The 15290-nt window shown below is 36.5% G+C and overlaps 1 protein-coding gene across 2 annotated transcripts in view; it reads right to left on the reverse strand.

Annotated features, from left to right (window-relative positions):
* Positions 1 to 15290, reverse strand: part of LOC106868782 (transforming growth factor-beta-induced protein ig-h3) — a 52776-nt gene that overhangs the window by 16177 nt on the left and 21309 nt on the right. For both annotated transcript variants that reach the window (XM_014914200.2, XM_014914201.2), the window contains exons 3-5: positions 12147 to 12277; positions 7048 to 7187; positions 4543 to 4702 (exon numbers count right to left, since the gene is read on the reverse strand). In XM_014914200.2, coding sequence (XP_014769686.1) covers positions 4543 to 4702; positions 7048 to 7187; positions 12147 to 12277 — 431 coding nt within the window. The remainder of the gene's footprint in view (positions 1 to 4542; positions 4703 to 7047; positions 7188 to 12146; positions 12278 to 15290) is intronic.

The raw sequence follows: 15290 nt of genomic DNA on the forward strand, positions 1-15290 counted from the left end.
TATATATATATATATATATATGGCATGTAAAAGCACCCACTACACTCTTGGAATGGTTGGTGTTAGGTAGGGCATCCAGCTGTAGAAACTCTGCCAGATCAGATTGGAGCTTGGTGCAGCCATCTGGCTCACCAGTCCCCAGTCAAACCGTCCAACCCATGTCAGCATGGAAAGCGGACATTCAACGACAATGATGATGATACATACACATACATATGCACATAAGAAAGTGTACACCTATATATATATATATATATATATATATATATACACACACACACACATAGTACATAAAAGAGTGTATACTCATATGTAGTTCTCATTATTCAGGCAGTATTTGGTTGGTGTCTTCCTGTGGATTGTTGGGATGGTAGTTCCAGTGGTTTTGGTATTATTTTTTGTTTAGTTTCAGTTGGTATTTTCAAATAAAGTATTCTTCCTTGACCTTACGAAAATGTTCATTTTCTGTCTGTAGTTTGAAGAAAGAAAATATTTTGAATTTTCTTTGCCCACATTTTTCGAAGTGTTCACTGCAAGTTGTGTTTCTAAAAGTGGTGTCATGGATTTTTTTGTTTACGTACCGTTACTCTCTCATATAATCCAATGCCTGTTTCACCAATGCAGTATCCTTTGTATTCAGAGCATGTGGCACAGTAGATTAGTTTTCTAGATTTGCAATTCATATTTGCATTTATTTTAAAAGTGATATTATCTTTAAAAGTAATTTGTTCTCCTTCTTCAATGTCATCACAAGTTCCATGGTGAGGATCACCACATTTTTGAACTCTCTTTCTTGTTTCTATAGTAGTAAATCTTGCTTGGGTTAAGAACTTTTTAGGTTGGGTGCTTGATGTCTGCTATAAATTATTTTTGAATCTGTTATCAATTTGTTCATTCTTGATAATTGTAGAAGAATTGGGAGGTATCTTTTTGCAGTATTGATGTTGTGATTTCTTGGGTTGTGGGTGATGACAAAAGAAATGCTTATGAGTTCATTTTTATTTTTGTGTGTATATTTTCCTCTGAAGTTTGGATGTTTTTTGCCCTGGTGATTGCTGTATCAATTAAACTAGTAGGATATGTTTTGCCCTGGTGATTGCTGTATCAATTAAACTAGTAGGATATTTTTGTTCTTTTAGAAATATTTTTAATTCCTGTAATCTTTTATCCCTTAATTCTGCATCTATTACCATAGTGCAAGTTTGTTTTGCCATATTAAATGGTATGTTGTTTTTTTGTTTTTTTGGTATGTGAAGGATGGGGAAATGAAAGTTCAAATACTGGTGTGTGTATAGGTTGTAAAAGAGATCTGTTTTTATGGTGTTGTTTTCTTTTATAAGAAGTATGTCTAAAAATGGTAATTCCTTTGTGTGTTGTTCCATGGTGAATTTTATTGAGGTATGTAAATTATTTAAAAGTGAGTGAGAGCTTCCTAAGTTTTCTTGCTTTTGGTCCAAAATATAAAGCAGTCATTCAAATACCATTTCCAATTGGTTTTTTATATAAATGGAGAATTGTTTGTTAAATATTTCTGTTAGTTGAGAATAGAGTTTGACCTTTGAGAAGCCCATTACGAATGTTGCATAGGTGGGGGTTGCGTTTGTCCCTATCATTGTTCCTTTTATTTGTAAGTAGGTGTTGTCGAAGAAGTTATTATTTTCTAGTATTAATTTTAATCCTTCTAAAATGAAGGTTTTTGAGAATATTTCCATGATATGATTCGGGTGTTTTGTTAACCAAAAATTTATAGCTTCATTTCCTAGATCATATGGGATATTGGTGTATAGACTAGTTACATCAAAACTAACAAAAATTGTCTCCTGGTGGACACTTTTAGTTATGTAGTTTAAAAAGTCCATATTGTCCTAGACAAAGCTTGGTATCATTTTGCATAAAGGTTTTAGAACTATATCTATTAAGTTGCTTAAGCATTGTGTATTGGATTCTGGTCCTGCAATGATTGGGCATAGTTTCAGGTCTCTGTGTTTTGGAATTTCAACATGTTGAATTGTTTCCTTTTATGTTGTCTTGGATTTCTTTTGATTTGTGGCTCTTAAATAAACCATAGAAGTTACTGGTTTTACTTAGTTGGTTAAATAATTAACTTCATTCTCAGTTAGGTTATTATGATATTTTAAGACCAGTTTATGTATCTTGCATTGTATTTTTATCTTCATTTTGGTTTAGCTTCTTGTAGAAGTGATGGTTGCTGAACTGTTCCATCACCATATCTGTGGAATGGTTCTTGTCCATGATAACTATTGCTCTACTTTTGTCAGCTTCTTTGAAAATTATCGAAGAGTCTTTTTGTAATTTTTTTAATGCTTTCAATTGATCTTTGGATATGTTGGATTTACATTTCCTCTCTATCTGAGCTAATATATTTTTCAAAATTTTCGTCTCTATTTAAGAGAGGGCTGAATCCTGTTCTGTTTTTAACCAGTGATTCATCTGTGTGTCCAGTATTTAGAAAAAATTCTCTCAATCATAATTTTCAGCAAAATTCTTCTGTGTCTTTTATGAGTTCAGCTTTGGTTGGATTTTGGAGTGGGTGTAAATTTCAATTCATTTTCCAGGAGTTTAATTTCTTAGTAGAGAAATTTAGTATTTTCGGTTTGCTTATGTTTGCTTTCTAGTGTTTTGGGAAGAATGGTGTTATTTTCTTTTTTTTTGGTGTTAGATTTCCTGTCTTAAAAAATGGTTTCCATTGGCATTGGGAGTGTTTATGTGAGAATTTTGTATTTTTTTATATGTAAATATTTTAGGTTGGTTATTCATGGGTAAGTATGTTCTTGGTTGTTGGATTGGGGGTCGACTCATTATTCTATTGTTGTTCCATGTGGTTCATTTGTGTCTATGATTTGGTCTCTGTAGAGTTCTATTTGTTCTTTAGTTGGGGTTGTATGTTCCCTTGTTTCTTGTTACATCTGTGTATGATCGCAAATTTGTATTTCTTAGAGGACTGAAGTATCTTTGGCTATTTTGTGAGCAAACTTCCTTTCTTTTGGTGTTGTTTTGAAGTCTGATGGATTTCGTAGTAGGTCAGTGTTTAAGTTTTATCTGGGTTTTCCCATAGGTGTTTTCGTAATGCAGTAGCAAGAGGATTTTTGATTCTAAGATCTTAAACTTGATCTCCTCTCTATTGGTGTCAGTTTTCCACATATCTAGAAGATTTTTTTTTTTTGGATACTTCCACTGCTTCTTTTGTTAATTTCTTCATGTATACAGGTGTCATATTTTTCAAATTTCTTTTGGGAGTTTGTTACTCTAAGGCGAAGAAGTGTGATTACAGGCTCAAATCTCTGTAGTGCTAAATTGAGGTGAATCTTTGTTTCTTCATTTGGCTCCAATGATACAAAATTTTCTTGGGAGTATTACTTCTTCTCTGCTCCTCCACTGTTGATATGTGTTAGCTAGGTTTTTATTTTTTAAGGCTCTCCTATATGCTTGTTTTCTTTAATTTAATATGTTATTCCAGATGTTTTTCATCTGGCTTTTCTTTGTGTATGCCTCTTTTTCCAAGTTGAGTTCATTCCATTCTTTTAATATGTTTTGTGTGGTTGAATTTAGGCTGTGGATATCTGTTTCTGGAGTTTTGCTTTGGTTTTCATTTTAATGATGGTCTGTAAGAAGGGAATGCAGTGTTTCTCTGTAGATCAGTGTTTCTTGTTCCATTTCATGGAAGGCATTAGTAAAGGATTCATATTTGTTTATACTGGTTGAAAGTTTTGGGGAAATTTCTTCTAATAATGTTTCAAATTTCAGTGATTTGGCTGAATATATATATATGTGTGTGTACGTGTATATGTATGTATGTGTGTGTGTACGTACGTGCACATGTGTATGTGTATATATATGTTCACCATACTACCTGGGAGAACTGATTAGGTGTCCTCAAGGCAATAGGCACCACACGGGTCATCTTTTGACAAGAACACAACAATATTGACCACACCAAAATATTCCATTTCTTTATTCTTGATGGACTCAACTCTCCTCCCCACTGCTCTTAATTACTATTAGTCTTCTTCTTCATCTTCTTCTTACATGCTTTTGTATTATATATATATATATATATATATATATATATTTTAAAATATTTTTTCTCCTTTTTTGTGTATATCTTTTTGGGAGGAATACTTGTAAGAAAAATACCTTTGCTATTTAAGCAACCAGTAAAACATACATTTTTCAGTTTGAAAACAGCTACTTGAGGCTCAAAACTCATATCAGAGTAAATAACTGTAAACATTATTATTAAGATTAAAATAAAAATGATCCCCTCCAAAAAGCCATCTCTACTAATTTTTTCAAATATATATAATACTTACCAAGAACTTTCTTTTTACTATTCTACTATAGATATATATTATTAAATATATATACTAATGTATATGTTTTGTGTATTTTCTAGTGACTGCAATGGTATAGCGGGGTATATAAACTGGAAAATACACATATACATTAGTATATATATTTAATGATATTAGAGCTGCTTTTACTTCTTGTGTGTGTGTGTGTGTGAAAATTATGAACTGTTACCTGGGTTAATAAAGGAACATTGTTTTCCAACTTCTCCAAAGTTCCAGCTGGTAAATTGTAAAAAGCTTCATTTGTTGGTGCAAAGATGGTCAAGTTTTGTTTAGTTTCAGACAGAACTCGGACAAGTAAATAAGATTTCAATACAAGACGCCGCAAAATGCTGCAAAAGAAATTCAGTACCACCATTATCATCATCATCATAATCACTACCATCGCCACTCTATTACCAGTACCATTACCAAACCAATACCACCACCACCACCATCATCATCATCATCACTATCGTCTGCTCTATTGTGTCTGTCACCTTCCTTACCATTTCCATCACCATTGTCACCAATTCCACCATCATCATTCCTCACCCTCATAATCCCTTTATATTTAGTTAGGAACAATAAAGATTCCTCTTTATTAATCTGTTAACATTTCAAGACTTTCTTAGTTTCATAATGAAAATGAAATGATGGCAATAATTGTCACAGAATGGTTGAATACATCATTAAAACCCAAGAAACAGAGCACCATATGCATCACACCTCATCACAAACTCATCAATAGAATTACATGATTATTATATACAAGGTAGCATGAAAAAGTTTATGAACTAATTATGTTTAATAAAAAATAACTTGTTTACTTGAGTTTTAATATTATCATCGTCGTTTAACGTCCGCTTTCCATGCTAGCATGGGTTGGACGATTTGACTGAGGACTGGTGAAACCAGATGGCTACACCAGGCTCCACTCCTTCAAAATATTCACCTTGTGCAGCAATACACTGGTCTCAGTGTTCCTGCCACTTTTGGAATCTGGCCTGGAAGTTATTTGCTGTAAGCGAGTTGAGGACCTTCTGTGATTCCCTCTGGATCTTGACAACAGTGTTAAAATGACAACCTTTGAGCTACCTTTTCATCTTGGGGAAGAAATGGAAGTTCACAGGTACTAAACCTGACAATTAGGGTGGGTGCAGAAGTGATACTGCATTGCTTTTGATGAGAAACTCACAAGTGAGGAGAGCTCGGTAACTGGGTACATAATTCTTTATGCTCCATAGATCCAGTTGCTTTCACTGAATGTTCTCCCTCGAATGCTTCAAAACGTTAATTGTCCCCCAATGATCCTCATACACAAGCTGATGAGCTTTCTCCACATTTCTGGGGGTGACACTCATGGTAGGTCTTCCAGATTGCTTATTGTCTTCCAGGGACGATCACTCATTGACTTCCATTTTTGAAGCACTCATGCCACTCGAAACATTGTGTGCAATCCATTGCCTCATTGCTGTAAGCTTGTCAAAATATGCTCAATGTCTCTATAAGAGACTTTCCAAGTTTAACGCAAAATGGCTCTTTGTTCCAACTTCCAGTCCATGACAAACTTTGTAAACTACAGCATACATGTGATTACAAAAACACAAATTTCACAACTTGTGAAGTAAATACAATGATGTCACTTGGCATACTACCTCATGAAAGTCACTGTTAGCTCTCATTGTGCATGCAGCTGTGTGCTGCCATCTGTTGGTGTGCTACAGAACTAGTCCGGGGACTTTTTGATACCACCTCCTATGTAATATTATATATTTCTATTAATGAGCTGGCAGAATTGTTAGCACTATATCATAACACCTGAATGAAAAACTTTTCTTCAATATCATACTACAAACTAACAAGCCACAGAACATACAATAGACCAATGATTCCCAACCTTTTCAGAACCACAGACCAGTTTCCCATGAGACAGTTTTATCACAGACCAAATCACACACCAAACGAAACACAATAAAGTGTATGATATATTATCTTTTTCTTGTTTCAATCATTGATATATAAATATGCATATATACAAGGGCTTCTTTCAATTTCTTTCTACCAAATTTGCTCAGAAGGCTTTGATTGACCTGAGGCTATAGCAGAAGATACTTGCCCAAGGTGCCAAATGGCAGGACTGAACCCAGGAACATGCATTTGGGAAGCAAGCTTCTTACCACACAGCCATAATATTACATACATAATACATGTCAAAAGCAAAAACACCCTACAGACTACAATAATCAATAAAATACATACATACGTACATACATATTGGCACACAGACAGATAGATAGATATGAGTGTGTGTGCTTGTCTGCTGTCTGTCTGTGTATATATGTCTGTGTGTGTATATATATATATATATATATATATATATAAAAGGTTAAGGAGGGTATTGGATTTAACCAAACCCAAAGATACAGGTAATACCAAGTAAGTGCTGTATACCGGCTAGTTATGCCCCAATCGTTGTATGAACAGGATTGGGGATTATAAGTCGTGCATTAGCGTATGTATGTATAAATATATAAAAAGATAAAGAGAACAATGGTAAAGTTAGAAATATATTTTATCCATAAAATATATTTCTAACTTTACCATTGTTCTCTTTATCTTTTTATATATATATATATATATATATGCGAGTGCGTATGATGCATGTATCATAAAGAGTGAATATTTAGTAACATACCTGAATTTTGGTTGCCGTAATATCTCACCATAAGCATTTTCCATGGGGAGAGGAAACATTAAACCATCAATTAAATGAACCACAGACAATCCATTTGTGTTATCTTTATTGAGAATTTTTGATCCTGATGCAGTAATGATCTGAAAGAACAAAAAAAGCAAACAACAAAAACAAATAAAATAAAACAAAAAAAATAGCAGTAAGTCAAAACACTGTCTAGTAGTAGTAGTAGTGGCGGTGGTGGTTGCAGTGGTGGTGGTAGTGGTTGGTGGTGGTGGTGATGGTGTAGTAGTAGTAGTAGTAGTAGTAACAATTATTGTTTACCTGCAGATCAGCTCTAATGAAATAGGCCTATGTTACGTTCTAGCCATGACTGCCCATATACCTTTCATGACCCACGCTATCTGTTTACAGTCATTGTGTACTTGAATTGTAAATTCTTTAATGTGGAGTTCCTGTTTTAGATGATAATTTGAAGGAGAAGTGACTGTTATTTCTCTCGGAGAGAGCAACCACATAAACATTTTCTCATTGGCTTCAGACTAAACATGTTGTTTAGCCCAGAGACTGTAGACTCATACTCAATGGCATGCTTGCCATAACCATCCCAGCCCTTTTTTAGGGATATGTTGGACTTCTTAAATTTAATGTATTGTTTTTTTCTTTTATGATAATATATTATGATTTGATGCAGACTTGGCTGCCATTACTTGCAGATCAAATGTCAATGTAAGAGATGCTTCCATGGTGGTAGCAGTAGAGATATTATTTAACTCCAGGTCAGCCTTGATCCAGATCTCCTCAAAGACACTTTTAGTATATCTAGCACTACATTACCCAATGTGTTCTTTTATAAAGAGGATGTGATTAGATTTGGCTGTTGATTTGGTGATATCAAGGCTCCCTCATTGACTTAATACATGTATTTATGTATAAATGCTTATGTATAAATATGTTTTATGTATAAATGACAATGTTATAATATATATCCTTCTGTACATTCCATATTTGGTAATAATGCTGTCTAATATAAACACAGCGACTCAAATTTCAGAAAAGTGCAGAGTCAATTATATAGATCCTATTACAAGACAGCTAGTGGAGGCGCAATGGCCCAGTAGTTAGGGCAGCGGACTCGCGGTCATAGGATCGTGGTTTCGATTCCCAGAAGGGCATTGTGAGTGTTTATTGAACGAAAACACCTAAAGCTCCATGAGGCTCCGGCAGGGGATGGTGGCAAACCCTGCTGTACTCTTCCACCACAACTTTCTCTCACTCTTTCTTCCTGTTTCTGTTGTGCCTGTATTTCAAAGGGTCAGCCTTGTCACACTGAATATCCCCGAGAACTACGTTAAGGGTACACGTGTCTGTGGAGTGCTCAGCCACTTGCACGTTAATTTCACAAGCAGGCTGTTCTGTTGATTGGATCAACTGGAACCCTCGACGTCGTAAGCGACGGAGTGCCAACAACAACAACAAGACAGCTGCTTTATAATATTGACTTCAAATTTTAGCACAAGGCTGGCAATTGTTTTTTGGGGATAAGTCGATTACAATGAACCTAGTACTCAACTGGTGCTTATTTTATTGACCTCGGAAGGATGAAAGGCAAAGTCAACCTTTGTGGAATTTGATCTTAGAATGTAAAGACAGACGAAATGCCACTAAGCATTCTACCCAGCACGCTAACAATTCTGTCAGCTTACCACCTTCAGCTGCTTTATAATATTAATTTCTTAAAACTGTTTCTCATATATCTACCATTTTACTATTCTGATGCACTCTACTCTGCCTTTAAGTGCTGCCACTTATTATTACTTTCTGTTGGATCCACTCTTATTTTCCTTTACCTTTCCCCCAAAACTGATATTTACCATTGACCACACTCCAAATTGTGTTCAGCCTTCATATATTTCTACACTGTCTCCACAGCATTGCAAACTATTGCTTTGTGTGTTGTTAAATACTGGTACGTGTTGCTGAGATGTATTTATTTTGTTACTATATCTGCACGTAGTCACTAACTATTGCTACATGTATTGAGTAGTATTTTTATATTTTTCTACTTTTCTGTACAGGTTTGCTAATTATTGGTACATGTTCTGATTCACTGCATTTACCTCTATTCCCATCTCTGTCTGTCACTCTCTTTTCACAATCTCATGAACCTACCCATCTACCCATCTTCAATTCACTGTTCCTATTCTCTCTTATATCTATCTTCTTGTATCTTGATGTTACACCCTGACATCTCACCTCCACCATTCTTTCTCCCTTTCCATCTTGGGTAGCCATGCATCTCCACAACACCACCACACCTGTGTCTTGTCTTTCTATTATACTTTAGTCTTTCAACACTTGGCACATAACCACCTCCCTCAAATACTGCACTGCTACTCAGCCAAGGGATTTTGTCTTGTGAGTTACTTATTGATCTCACTAGAGCTGTTGCTACAGACAAAAGGCATCCAGGATACACTGTAAAGTGGCTGGTGTTAGGAAGGGCATAAAGCCATAGAAACCATGCCAAAGTAGACACTGGAGCTTGGAGCAGTCCTCTGGCTTGGAGGCAAACCAGCCAGCTCATTCCAGCATATAGAAGTCAAATGTTAAATGATGATGATGATGAGAAGGACGAGGAGGAGGAGATGTATGACACAAGGCGATTAATCAAAATGAAGTGTGGTCAGTGGATTAGACTGACCCCAGTACTTGGCTGCTAGGTTATCTTAGTGTCTCTTGCAAAGGCAAAGTTGATTTCAGTAAGATTTGAACTCTGAATATTAAGAGCAATAGCTAAATACCACAATGGTCAAACTACTGCTCTCTGTCCCAATAATACTTATTTGTTAAATTGTTTCAGATCTATGCTAGCAATTGTAGAATGTCACATGTTTACAGAGGCTAATTTCAAGCTACCTACAACAAGTTTTGTGATCAGATGATCATGAAACCAAAAAAATCTTAACTATATTGTCAGTTACCCTTCAATGTGTGGTACCTGGATGATGCAATCCTAGATGGTTTGGCTGAGTTTGTAGTTGAAGACCTTCAGCAGGTCATCCCACCTCCATGTTGGAGGTGATGAACATGAACTATACGGAGGCTGAATTTCAGGATCCTATACTGAGCATCCAGCCTGTCTTGATGGGTGGGGGTGGGGCTTGGCTGACACAAAGGAATACTGTCTGCATTCTTGACTCCCCAATCTTCCTGAAAGCCATACCGGAGTGTGTGGAGACCAAGCTTGAGGACTTGATTAGAGTGACTGAGAGATTGTGCCTCATTGATGTGCACCCAGTGTTCTTCCTCTTGAGAAATTACTTTTCCCTACCTAAGCTCCTTTTCTCACTATGATGAGAAACCATGTCACCCTCTCACAGTTTGCCATCCAGCACTGTCCTGAAATGATCTGCAATGTCAGTTTTAACAACACTGGCTGGCAACAGCCTAAACTACCTTTTAAATTAGGTGGCCTTGGTCTCCATTCCACATTGGACTTAGCTTTCTGTTCTACTTTCCCTCAGTCTCCTCCAGCTGCACCCTCATCGGCAGGGTACTCCATGGGATGGCTGAACTTGATGTGGCCCAGGAACTGGAGTCAGTGCTATCTGATTGGATCGTTGAAGGCTTTGCTGTCTCCCAGAATATAGATGTCCAATGTAACTGGAACATCAGATGCAAGTATGCCTTCGGGCAGATTGAGACATTCTTAGAACATCAGTGTCTCACCCACCTGCCTTCATTCTGCTTCACAGCCAAGCAGTGGTGCATGACTCATTTTGGTACTCTCCTCATCAACCAGTACCCTTCTTGGTAGTAAATGCACTTGTATTGGAGTGGCCCAGTGCCTTGGCTTCCATGTGTTTGAGCTGCACAAATGCTATTGTGGAGTGGTAGTTGATGAATTTGGCCAGCATTCATTATCCTGCAGTTATAACACAAGTTGATTCCTCAACATGACATGCTGAATGACATAATTAGTAACTGGCTTACCATCACAACTAGAGCCAGTAGGCCTTTACCATGGGAATGGTAAGCACCCCAATGGAAGGAATAACCCGCCTCTCATACGAAGGAGGCAGATTCCTAATCTGGGACATGATGTGCTGCAACATTCTCTGGCTTCAACTTTGCTGCATTAGCCACGAACCCAAGTATTCTTTTCTACTCTAGACACAAGGTTCGAAAGTTTTGGGGAGGGGGCCAGTTGATTAGATCAATCCCAGTACACAACTAGTACTTAATTTATCGACCCCGAAAGGATGAAAGGCAAAGTCGACCTTGGAGGAATTTGAACTCAGAGCATAAAAATGGACGAAATACTGCTAAGCATTTTGCCCAGCATGCTAACGTTTCTGCCAGCTCACCACCTTTTCAAACCCAAGTATTGCTGCTCATAATGCAAAGGAGAGAAAAAGTAAACAAATACAAGAGCCTGACTGGTCACTATCAGTTTGTGTCGGTTGTTTTTGCGACCTCTGGTGTCCTTCAATCCCATGCTGCTGATTTCATCCACAAAACTGAGATAACTGCAGCCCATCTCAGAAATGAGCCCCATGAGGTGAGGTGGAAGCTGTAACAAATGTTGCTGGATATTCTCTATGGCAATGCCTTTGCGATCATGTCTATGAGGCATGGCTAAACACACCATTTGTTCTGGGATGTACAATCTATTACTTTCTCCTTCCATCTTCTGCTGCTTAACCCTGCCTTTTCCCCTTGTCTTTGTTTCCTTGGTTAGATAGTTATGGGTCTCTTTTACTTGATAATTTGATCTTTTATACTTTCAACATTTTTTCTTTATTTATAAAAACATAATTTTGAATATAACACCAATGTTATTTATAATTTAGTTTTTAAGTGTTTACACGATGAGTTTCCATTGTAATTTCTGACTACTAAATTTCGTTCACAAAGTTTTGGTTAGCCTGACACTATGGTAGAAGATACATGTCACAACTGCTATGTACTGAGATTGAATGTGAAACTATATAATTTGAAATGAACTTCTAAACAACACAGCATGCACTATGTGTACTCACTGACTTGACTGCTGCAATAATAGTAAGAAAATAAATGAAGAATTTCCTACATACTTTTGAAACTAATCTGTTGTAGATGTTGGTACGGATATATAGAGAGCGTCGCTTAGGATGAACACCATATTTGGCAATGGTCTTTATGAAGTTGTTGTTAAGGAAACTAGATGTCATTCGATAATCAGACACTGTAAATATAATGAAAATATAAATTTGTTTATATCAATATATAAATTATATCTACATAAATATTCATTTTGCTTGGAACTTTAGGTTTCACTTGATTACTTATTCAACCAGTGAATTTTGATTTTATATTAGTATTTAAATCGGAAGAAAGGTAAAATGTTTCCTTAGATAGTAAAGGGTGATTGGAGATGTTAAAATTCCCAAGAGCTTTCATTCTATCAAAATTTTAATAGGATTCTGATAAATGAATTCAAAGATCAGAAATTAAATTCAGAGGGAAGATGAAGTTAAGAGGAGGACAAAAATGAGAAAGAACTAACTTTGTTTCAATCAATTTTTAAAATAATGAAGTGTTTGGTAAAATAACCTTGTTATTAAATTGGAGTTTGGAATAAATTAACACGAAATTTTGATGGAAGATTTTAATTTCTCTTGTCTGTTGGTGCAAAGCCTGAAATTTGGCAGTAGAGCAGGTTAGTTGATTACATCAACTTCAGTTCTCGATTGGTACTTAATTTTTATCAACACCAAAAGGATGAAAGGCAAAGGTGACCTTGGTAGAATTTGAACACAAAATATAAAACTGGAAGAAATGCTTATTTCTTTACTGCCCACAAGGGGGCTAAACATAGAGGGGACAAACAAGGACAGACAAAGGGATTAAGTCGATTACATCGACTCCAGTGCGTAACTGGTACTTATTTAATCGACTCCAGTGCGTAACTGGTACTTATTTAATCGACCCCGAAAGGATGAAAGGCAAAGTCGACCTCGGCGGAATTTGAACACAGAACCGTAGCGGCAGACAAAATACTGCTAAGAATTTCGCCCGGCGTGCTAACGTTTCTGCCAGCTCACCGCCTTCTGGAAGAAATGCTGCTAAGCATTTTGCTTGACATGCTGACAAATCTGCCAGCTAGCGGCTTTAGGGAAAGTCCTAACTTAGATGACTTTAAAAACAGGAAGTTTGTATCAAACAATCAAGAATGGTCTCAGGCGGGTTGGTATCAAGAGGGTTAAGTTATTTATTTGTGAGGTACTTATTGAAGTAACTCTGTATTGTATCATTAAAAAAAAAATTGAATTTAAATGTTGGATAAATTGCAAGAAAATGAGTAAAATGACTTATAAAACACTAATATTTAATTGCTGGTACTAAAAGTGCACAATAAGGAAAACAGTATTAAAATTATATTAATTTCCTATTATGGTATCTATCAGTGTTTGTTTCCAGCTCACTAAATAACTATGTCCAGGCTCTTTGTTGTTCAACTGACTAGAGAATTATAACATTTAAAAGCTGCTGTGGGATACAAACACTACTAAGTTTTGGACTGAATGGCTGAAGGATCAACTTCTCAACGTCACACTGTGCGGCAAATTCTCCTCTAGTTGTCATGATAGAGATGCACCAAAGAAAAGGTACAATGACGTCCTTAAAAAGTCCTTTGGTGCCTTTCACATTCCTCATTACAAGTGGTTCATTTTTACCCCTGACCATAAAGCCTGAAATTTCATCGTCCACCAGGTAACAGTCTCCTTTGAAGATACCCACAAAACCATTCTTGCAGACAAGAAAAAAAAAAGGAGGTAATACAAGGACATTTCAACAAGCTGGGGTCAGTTACGTTCCACTGCAGTTTGCAGTTGTGCCTGTTTTCTTGAATTGAACTTGTTGGGCATCAACAAACTTGCAGCAGATGTGGACATCACCTTCTGTAAATCTTTGCTCATGAAGCCAAGCTAAGAAATATATATATATATTACAAGTAGGCAAATGAAAGAAAGAGGCACTTGACACATTTAGTAGGAGTTACATATATTAACTAAAACGGATTGATTTGGCTCGATGCAACTTAAAAGTTTCATAGGCATCTTGCAGGAACCCAACTCATTCAACTGAATTGGTTATCTGAGCCTGAATGAGGTAGGTTTCTGTAAGAAGCCTATAAAACCTTAAGTTGCATGGAACCAAATCAAAATGTTTTAAATGACGACGACGACGATGATGATGATGGTGATGGTGATGGTGATGGTGATGGTGAAGATGAAGATGAAGATGAAGATGAAAATGAAGATGATGAAGAAGAAGAAGATGAAGATGAAGAAGAAGAAGAAGAAGAAGAAGAAGAAGAATGCCCTGATGCAGTACCAGGCAGTGGCTGTCATGCCTTCTAAGTTCAGTCGCGTATTGTCTTTGCCTTCGAAACGTGGAGTAGATGGAACAGGGGCAACTGACGAAGGGGTATACGCTTTATGTTGCATGTCTCATTTCTCTGTTTGTTTTTTTTGTTGTTCGAAAATAGTTCGTTTTCTGTTTTCATTTTATGTTTTCGTTTCTCATTGTGTTTAACGTTTTTTTGATTTCCTGTACCCATATATGCATGTATGTTTACATATAAATGTCTTGTTCTGATTGGAAGTGTTATCATGTACTTTGTTTTGTCTTGGTATAAAAGATGGGCTACAACAAATATTCTGCTCAATACCACAGATTTGCCTGTCAGTTGTTTGACTATAACCAGCTGAACATGTCCCTTAGTGGTTGATGATATGTGCATCTCTGATCACGAGCAGAAGTAGTTGGGGAGCATCACACCCATGTGTTGAGAGGAATTCTTTAGAGTTTGAATAATTCACCTCAGGAAACATGGATGTTTCATTCAACATCCTTAAACAACTCTTATTCAAGGACCATTTGAACGGGATGAGCTACTTAACCTGAAGAAAATTCTAACTGAGCCTCACCTGCAAGGTCATGCGCTGTTTACCTTGATATGAGATCACCATGTCGCGCACATATGGTTGTGATGCATGTGCCTGATGTACCCTTATCAGACGGGTAGTCATGATAGATATATTGGGCTTTGTATACTTCCCCTCAATGTCACTTTGATAGCATGCACTGCTCTGAAGCTATGCCAACACTATGGAATAACACCTATATACACTGGAAGCTATGCCAACACTATGGAATAACAACAGAAAAAAGATGGTATAAACACATGCCAG

This window comes from Octopus bimaculoides, chromosome 8 (assembly GCF_001194135.2).
Source record: "Octopus bimaculoides isolate UCB-OBI-ISO-001 chromosome 8, ASM119413v2, whole genome shotgun sequence".
NCBI classification, from domain to species: Eukaryota; Metazoa; Mollusca; class Cephalopoda; order Octopoda; family Octopodidae; genus Octopus; species Octopus bimaculoides.